Source organism: Limulus polyphemus, unplaced genomic scaffold (assembly GCF_000517525.1).
Source record: "Limulus polyphemus unplaced genomic scaffold, Limulus_polyphemus-2.1.2 Scaffold6105, whole genome shotgun sequence".
Lineage (NCBI taxonomy): Eukaryota > Metazoa > Arthropoda > Merostomata > Xiphosura > Limulidae > Limulus > Limulus polyphemus.
In genome coordinates, this window is record NW_013671715.1 from 27745 (window position 1) to 37632 (window position 9888).

Genomic DNA, 9888 nt, shown 5'->3' on the forward strand with positions numbered 1-9888 from the left:
GAAGTTGAATGTATCGGTAAAGTTATATTCGGAAAGAATAAACCAGTTTTTATTAAGTAAGGACTTGTGTCGTTAAAGTTTCGTCGCAACGAAGTTACGGAAAGTTAATTAACAAACCGAGACGTAACACTACGTTAGGTCACCATGGCTTCTCTACATAATGTTAACAGGGAAGTAATTGCCGGAAATTCAAGCTCTATCACATTAAACAATAACACCGGTTAGTGTTTATTATGTTCACACTACCCAGGCACTGTTTAAAACTATCCAGAATAATGCATATTCAGGAATCTCCTCACACAAAAGTGTACGTGTAAGCAACAAATGGCAGCTTTTAACATTAAATATAACTAAATGTAGAGCGGAAGATACGTTTGTTTCAAATTATTTCTGTGACAAGTTTTTAATTCTTTGTTCCTGAAATAATGTGTTTAACCAGTGAAGTTTAAGGTGGCTTCATGAAATTAAGAACTTTAATTTTTGTCATGAGAGTTTCTAGCTGTTTAAATTATTATTCATATAAGAGAAAAGTACGCCATTTTGTGTATGTGTTATGATACACTTATTCCAAAGTGCATTAACAGCTATAGATTACAAAACAGGGAAAAGGAAATACATTTGACACGCGTGTTTGTCCTATAAGCGTCATCTCTGTACACATACGTTCACACAGCGTACACATACGTTCAGTCTAAGAAAGAAAAAAGCTAGACTCTGGTAAATAACCAGGCGAAACTAGCGCTTTCGGTAGAATGATCCGACTTCTTCAAAGATGAAGGTTGAAATTAACCTCTGAAGAAGACAGGTGGACCTGTCGAAAGCGCTAGAATTTTATCAGTTTTTTGGATCTGATCAAGAAATGTATTCAGCGCTGTTCCTGAGAAAGATTTATTGTACTATGTTACGTAACAACAAGAGTACTACCGTGTGCCACGATCATTGTAGTTGTTAAAGTATAGCTATTATCAATAGCTTCAAATAGCAAAAGGATCATGATTTCGATTTTTTTTTTCTAGATTTCAATTTTTCCCTGTATCCACCATCAATGGTTGCTGCTGCCAGTGTGGGTGCAGCTGTGCAAGGCTTGTTGTGGCTAAATAAGCAGTGGTCTTCTCAACAGGAACTCTTGACGAGGCTGCATCAGATCTTAGGGATTGAAGTGGTAAGTTTTGCCTAATATATGTATTCATAATTGATGATATATTTTGTGTGTGAATATGTCGTATTTATTATTATATTCTGCCATAAGAGATAATAGAGAAAATACAAGTTCCTCCACTAGTCAGGAAGTGTACTTGAAATACGAGACTCGTGTGAAAAGTTTGTTTGTAGGAACAAACCAAAAGTGGTAAATTGTGTTTATGCGATCATGGAAGTGATATTTGTTTCTTGTCGTTGCTTGTATGTTGTGACGTTTTCTTCCTTATTATATTTTTTAGTGGTCGTTCAGAAGAAGCGTAAAACTAGAACTGCTTTGTGTACCGAGAAAGTTTACGGTTACAGCGACAGGATATCTCAAAGCTTCGCGACTAAGCTGTTCCCTTCAAATGTTAAATAGGACGATCCTTACTGAGGTGATACTAATATAATGTCAGCAAGAACGTCTCCATAATTATCTAGTGTCTGATGACGAAGGACAGAGAAGAAGGGATCACCCCGAGTATGATGAGTAAGCAGATACAGGATGTAGGACGAGGTTTTTGCACCAGTCTACAGAGAAGGAAATATTATCCCCGATATAGTGCAGCCTGGGAGTTGGTGCAGACTTTATAATCACAGCTTCCCGTTCCCCTTCTTTTCGTGGCGCTGCTGGCCTTTCAGCTCTCACGTCAAGGTCACAAACGGACGGGAAGCTTCTTAGTCTCACTTGTAAGCTATAGAGCGTATAATGACTTACCGTTGCCTATAGTGGTAGGTCTAATCGTACATTCCATCACTGCCCGCCGCTCCATCACAAAGCCACTGACTGTAAACGGCTAGGAGTACAGCTGCGCTCATCTTCTGAGGTGGAGCCACCTACAAATCTCAATTTTAAAACATTGCACCCAACGGCAAGCGGCATTTCGTTTCATAGTCTACAGGAAAATGAAATGTTTCGGCGTCTTTTACTGTAGATAAGTTTAATGTTGCCCTGTTAAGTCTACTACCGGCCTTGGAAAGTTCTCTGAAAAAACCCTAAAACCCACCTTGTACAAATAAGCAAAAACTTTTTTTTATTATTTCGTATTCTTACAGGAAAGTAAATTATTGTATTAGAGATTTTGTAACAAATCTTATAGAGAAACGCATAAAAATATTTGAAAATACAGTTATTTTTCAAAATCAGGCATTTACATTCTTACCTGTGTTAATGCAATCTCTAAATCTGTCTTCTTTTTTTGTACACAGTAATTAAAGCTACAACTCTTAAGAATTGCAGTAATCTTCCTTATTTTTATTTTTTGGCTTTTTAAAACACTTTTATCTAAGTTATTTACGCACCAAATTCCTTTTGGGTCCACGGCTTTGTTGGTTACAGGGCCACTAATAACATACAAGTTACACCAAAAAATTAAGCCAAATTTGCATCAATATTACAATCAATTCCACTGATTAATGATGGAGTTTTCTATGTATGTTCCATAGAAAATGACAGTGATGCCATTCAATTTGTTTGGTCAGTTCTTTCTTTATATTGTGTGTTCTGGTAGGCTAAAACATAAATCCTCAATATGAAGCAATCTGTGGACCACACCGGTAGCAAACAGTTTTAACAAGCCAGTGACTTGCATTTGCTTGTTTTTGATTTTTTAGCGAAAGCTACATATAGATATGTGAGCTTTGTAGAACTAGGGAATCGAAATTAAGTGTTATAAATCCGCGAACTTACCTGAAATTAAGTGTTATAAATCCGCGAACTTACGCTGGCCCACTGGGAGACCTAACCTGAAGTAAACAAATTTTTTGTCGGGTTTTACAAGCGTGAATATCAAACATAGTATCTCAAAAGTGGTAGTTTATTATTTTAGGTTTCACTGCAAAATATTTTATTATTATGTCCTCTATTACTCACACAGTCAAGCAATCACTCAACAGCATTCAGTAATATAACCGCGAATTGAAATGTAGATCTCTAAGTAAGTGAACTAGGTATAATGTTTTTTTAGAATACTGAAAGATTGGTGAAGCTTAGACTGATGTTTGGAAACGTGGTGTTCGATTTCTCACTGGACACAATCCTTTCAATTTGTAGTTTTCACGTTATCCGACAACATTTATAAGGGTTCAATTGATTATCCTCAAACGACAGATTTGGACAGGATTTAGTTGATGCTACGGAAACAAACTGAATATCTGTAATTTTTTCAGCTTTCTTGTTTCTTTCTCCTGCATTCTTGAGAACAATGATATTGATGGAACAGATGGTTAGGGTAACCCCTTCCTATGATTTTTTGTGCCTCTAGCTACCACCCATGGTGTTCAAGGGTGCGGTTCTAGAAGTGAAAGTCAAAACAGAAAAAAATAAGTATTTGGAGGTCATCCGTGCCTCGAGTCTTGTACTGATGTTCGGCGGCTTCTATTTTATGTTGTTTTTAAGCTTTGGGACAGCTCGGGAGTAAGACATCTACCACTTTAACCGAAGACATTCGTCGTAGATAAATTAGTCATCAAATGTCACTACACCTTGCTCGTGTTAGCTGCGTAACAAAATAAAAACACTAGTGTTCAAAAGATGCCAATGTCTGAAGTATTCTTCGTCTTATGGATGCTACAAACATTTTATGTACTTTTTTATGAAACATTTTTAGTTATACAAAATTTGTTAACAAATAATTATTTTTAAGCCTCTTTACTTTGTACATGTGTTTCAATATTTTATTACATGAATGATGTTGAACTTTTCAAATACTCGGAAGTAAACTTCCATCTCCAAGTATACTTGATTCAGCAAACTAAATTCAGTTTTTCGATGTTATTCTAATGAGATTTTTCGAATAAGAAATGCAACACCAGAATAATATGATTTTTGTCTTAATATAAGTTTTAAAATATATTCCTGAATTTTTGTTCGCAGGATTGCCTTCGTCACTGCCTCGAGCAAATTGAAAGTATGGTGGCGCCCCCTTCAGGCAAAACCTTTAATAAACTAGAGGCTGTCGTGGTTATTGACAGGGAAAATGTTAAACCAGACACTCCAACAGATGTTCAAGATGTCCACTTTTAAGAATTGTATTAGTGAGTCTGCTTACTGAAATGGATATTTACGTTTTACCAGGCTTAAAAGTCGTCAACAGTGCTGACCTCTATACTTGTCAGCACTCGAGTCCTAGTCATATTGTGTATTTTGGGAAAGAAAAAAAAAACACGAAAATGAAGCATGCATCACTAATTACTCGGATTTTTTGCCTATATGAAATAGTAAATGACTGTAAATTAACAATATTTAGCAACAGCAAGTGCACAGCTGTCATTACGTCAATACCTCGGATCAACTCTGCCAATATCCCAATCTTGTACATTTTAAGCATTCCAAGAGTGTATAGTCTTTCTTTACTGTAAGATATTTAGGGAATTTTTTAACTCCTTTTACATACACAGTTCTCAACTTCTTTGAAATAAATAACATGCAATATTTTATGAGAGGGTGTTTGAAAGAGAAAGGTTGGTAGTTATAGCTTAAATATGTAATAACGACTTTGTTTGTGTATTGAATGTATTTAGTTAAACAAATCCAAGAATAATTTAATTTTGAGAATGAGTATGAAGATGGGACAAGAAAAAAAAACCCAATTATATTTTATTTTTGACTGATCAGCGACTATATTCACATACAAACAGCCCAAGAATGCATATTAATTTGTTCTATAACCATTCTACGTTGAGTGTATTTGTTGTTGTTTCCTTTACTATCAAAATTCGCTACGTTTTTTATAACATCCCATCGTACTTAACGTTTTGTATGTCACCTCGTCTGTGATTAAACACTAGTGCTTCCTCGTATAACCTCGAGCTCATATTTTTTATCCAGTTTCAATATAGGGTTTGTTTTAACGAGAATTGTATTCCACATAAAACTGTGGCAAAATTTTAATATTAAGTTCTTTGTGTTTGTACTATACACGAATTATTTTTCCTGGAGGTAGTCAGTTAGCGTAGAAAAGTTGACTTAGTTATGAATTAATATTTTTTTTGTTTTCAATCTGCGAAAGATTATGAAAAAGGAGGAAAAAGAAAGTCAATATATTTCAGTTATTGTTAAAAGTGGGCTCAAATCTTAACGGTAAACAAATACTTTTAAAATAGACGATTAACGATAAAAATGATGAGTTAAATATACTACAGTCATGTGTTTCCATACGTACCACGTGTGGCACTAAAACGCTTTACTAACGCAGTTAAACTTGTGGTTACTAAAAATTCATTTCTACAACAATCTGTATTCTAGATATAAAATATTTTAGATAGTAACCTACGTTCCAGATTCACATCTTTTCACACATTTACCTAATTGTGGAAATCTTTATTTATTTTTCAGTTGTTGTACACAAATCTTTTCTTCTGTGTGTATCAAGATTAAAAGTATGGCAACATTTGCAGTCCACGTAGAACAAAGTGCTTTCTTATTATATTCGAAGTACTGTAAGCCGTTTTAAATAGCTGCCATTGGTTTTAAGCATAAGAATAAATTACTTGGATAAGTGAAAAGCAGTAACCTGTTGAAGAGTTGTTATTAACAACTGCTGAAGTAAAGGATATAAAACTGAATTTTTATTTCATTAATAAGACTGAAATAGAAAAGGCACTGTACATTGTGGTTAATCTTTAATTTGATGGGACCTTTAATAATGATTACTACCCACCAATTTGTAAGTTTGGTTTTCAGCCTCTAGATATGAATATACGCATACATTCACGTCAACCTAACGAATTCAGACGGGGAACTTGTGCGGATATTCAATTGGTAAAGAAAGAGGGTAGAATTTCGAGTGTTATGATGACTGTAACTTGAGACAAGTTCGAAGTTCAACCATATTTGTTGTAGTTAAATTTTAGTTGTTGATTAAAGTTGCCGAAAAAAAAGTGGATTTTGGTTGTCCAAAAAACGTTTGAGGCATTTAATATTTGGATTTTTTATATTCGAAAATGTGATCTATGTCTTGTGAATTGAGTTAAATGTTCTAATGATACGGATAAAACGACATCATTGTATATTTTAAACATGTATTTGTTCAAAGAAAAAAAAAAGGAATGAAATAATATTTTGTCAATGGCAACGGAAAGTGTTTCTTGTTAAGTAAACTAGAGGGCGTAATTATTGTCAATTTTTTTAATGGTGAAAAGAAAGGAGATGACACGTATAAACATGAGTTTCAAGTTAATTTCTACTTTAATTAATTATATTTTCATTTGTCCAACTTAATTTAAGCATAGAGTAAGCGGGTTAAAGCACTGAAGCACTGGCATGGAGAGTAATTCTACTTAAAAATACAGCCTTTATAGAATCGTTTGTAGGATTTCATTTCATAAGTTTATTTTTTATGTTGTATCTGATTTGTTTTTACACCTTTTTTCAATTATTCCTTCTTGGTTACAGTTCAGATGAAACGCTAATACTTGAGTCAGAAAAGAAGGTATCGAAGTCATCCCACAACGCTTTTCTATAATATGGGTTGATATATAGTATTCTCAGGAATATTTAATCTTTGACTTCACTGTTAAAACTCGCCGTGACTTTTCGATCTTGTCTCCTTAATTGTAACTTCCTTCAGCTTGCTTATACACAGTACTTACATTTGTTGTTGTTTATCTGCGCCTTAAAGTTGAGGATTCTTGTAAACTCGAAACTAGAGCTAGATATGCACGTGTGCCTCTAAATTGTCGTTAGTTTCTGTTGTGTGTGTGAGGGGGGGGGGAGGGGTGTATATGCAACTCTTGTCTTTTTCTATTAGGTATTTTTACATGTTGAATAAAGCGGCTTCTTTAATAAAATGTTTTGAAGTTTTTATTCAATAACGTACCTGTCGGAATATTTGTGTATTCTATACTGATGAGGCGAATGGATCAGATTTCGTCAAGATTCTACCGAGGACGTGTGTTCTATATAAGTATATATGATAAAACATATCGACTCCGCGACCAGAGGACGTATCTCTCAGTATGAATGTGGTTTGTAAAACGTTTAATGAGTGCTTATTATAACTACCTAAAATAGTTCTTAAACTTCTCTGTGCAAGTAAAAATAAAGATGTTTATAATAAAGTTTGTAGACGGCTTGAATGGTTAATAAAGTTTTCATTACTAGTTCAAGCCTTCTTAAAACTATTAGTTTCAAAGTGTGTTTCCTCATCAAACATAGGTGTATATTTCAACGCACAGAAACGAGGCTAGATTGAACAAAGCAAGTCTGGACCATAAGCTACGTGTGTGTGTAAAAATGTGATATTATTTGTTATAAAAGCGCAACACAGATGAAAAGACGTTTTATGATTAAAATATGTATCGCAAATAGAAATGTAATTAATGTTTTTTTTTTTTGTTTAATTAGTTGTTACAGTTCTATGACTAATATGCCAAACATGGATTTCTTAATAATATGGTAGATCATCTTTAAGAATAGCAATGACGTCATGGCCTGTAAACAGTAAGTTCTAGGGATTAAGAAACGGGATTATCAGAGCACTAGCTCGTATTCTTATGACATAAAAAAGAGCGATTTTCGCCCTAAGAAAAATGGGAGTGGAATCATAAACCAGTTAAGAGTCGTGTTCCTAAACTTAAATAACAAGTATAAAAACAATTATCAAATGAATCATAAAAATTAGACATCTGAAGTTTTAGATTTTAAAATTCGAGTTTTAATACCAACTAATATAATCTTTTGTAAACAGTTTTTACTCGTGTATACCGTTTACATTTAACAATTGAGTTTTTTTTAAGCTATTTGGTATCTTCAGCTGGAATTGCTCTTTATATGACATCTGAAGTTTTATATTTTAAAATTCGAGTTTTAATACCAACTAATATAATCTTTTGTAAACAGTTTTACTCATGAATACCGTTTACATTTAACAATTCAGTTTTTTTTAAGCTATTTGGTATCTTCAGCCGGAATTGCTCTTTATATGACGTTACGGCTAAATAGCTATGTCTGTGTTCAAGCATAGCCAACTCTTAATTTTGAACTGCTAACCATAGGAAAAACAAGCCGGTAAGACCTGCTATATACACAGCTATTCTAGCAATATTGCAGGATTGTCACGTTTATATTACCCCCGGAGCTGAAAGTGCAGAACGAGTTCAATGTCAAATCACACCTCAAATCTTGAACCTTCGTACGCAACCCGAAACGTTATACGTTAGGCCAGACGAAGTCCGAATCTTTCAAGAACAAATAATAAAACTTTCAATGCATATATCGTAAAGACCATCCGAAGTTTATAGCTAAAAACACAAAAACTGATCTTTTGCCCCTCCGGTGGCACAGCGGTATGTCTGCGGACTTACAACGCTAGAAACCGGGTTTCGATGCCCGTGGTGGGCAGAGCACAGATAGCCCATTGTGTAGCTTTGTGTTTAACTACAAACAAGCAAACTGATCTTTTGTAACTTTTCAAATGTTATCGAGCAAAAAAGAATGTTATTTTTATAATTTTTGGAGCTAACTCTTGAATTAATTCACGTATCTTATCTACAAATATTACAAACTGAAGACAAGTTCGTTATTAACCGTACTCGGTTGTGTAAACTGACTATGTGTCGGTTATAAAACTAAAAAAAAAGTATGAATAAATAAAAACCCATTACAAGACTGTTAAAAGTTGTAGGTATATAACACTGAAACTCGAAACCTTTTGGACTTTAGATGTTAGCTAGTTGGCTTTTTTTTTAAGCTCTCATTTACAGTGAAAGATTTTGTCGGTAAAAGCTACAATATACAGCGAGGTTGAAGTGTCATTAATGCACTCATCTAATTGAAAGCCATATTAGGCTATCTACGAATGAAATGCTAACCCTATTCACAATACCCTGTTTCATCATAATTTCTAGCCTGAAATACTTGACGAAACGCCGTTAGCTTCGTCGTTTAACGCTGGCAGAATTACACCCAAGGACTAACATAAAATGGCTTACCGTAAACATATCGGTCTAACAAGTTTATTGTGATGTATCATAGAAACGCTTAAATCTAACCCATCCTGAAACATGTGGTAAGTATAAATCCGAAACGTTTGCACATAATCAATGAAAATGGGTTAAATCATAACGTTGAAAAAAAGTTTTGGGTCTCTTTTCGCCACTTCGTTGACAATTAAATAATATATGTTGTCATCTGTTTACAGATTCGTTAGTTGAACGCTTTAAAGTATATTTTCTTCTTGATTGTGTTGAAGCGTAAACATAAGTAAATGTTGACTTGTTAGTAGACCGAACTTCAAGTTATCATTTATATGTTCCCATTATTTCTTTCGTATGAAAAACAAACAAACAAGAAAATATTTATTTTATTTTGCTTTTTTAGTACATAAATAGTCTTCTTTTTTAAAGTGGCGTATCTCAAGTACACCATAAAACTCGTCATCATAATAACGTTAGTGTATACGATGATAAATATTGAAAAACGTATCTGTAGATTGCGTATCTTGAAATCTTCACCTAGGACTCTTTGCGGCATCTTCATTGTTGTCATCTTTATACAAGCTCCTTACTCGTATCTTTTATTTAACAGTGAAATATATATATGGAAATGTTGATTTATGAATTAATTTAACTTTTCTCTTTCCTAACACGTATATATATTCCATTATTTTATTGTAAGAAAACCCAAATCTTTCGTCTGTTATTTATTTTTGTTTTAACATCACTTGGTTTGTTTGTTAGAAGTTAAGCACAAAGCTACACGATGGCATA

At 33.8% G+C, this 9888-nt stretch overlaps 1 protein-coding gene across 1 annotated transcript in view; it reads left to right on the forward strand.

Moving 5' to 3' along the window:
• Window positions 1–6969, forward strand: part of LOC106473353 (G1/S-specific cyclin-D2-like) — a gene marked incomplete at its 5' end in the record, with an annotated part of 32666 nt that extends 25697 nt beyond the window's left edge. The window contains 2 exons of the mRNA XM_013934034.2: window positions 1017–1162; window positions 4055–6969. Of these exons, the coding sequence (XP_013789488.1) occupies window positions 1017–1162; window positions 4055–4204 (296 nt within the window). The remainder of the gene's footprint in view (window positions 1–1016; window positions 1163–4054) is intronic.
• Window positions 6970–9888: the final 2919 nt, after the last annotated feature.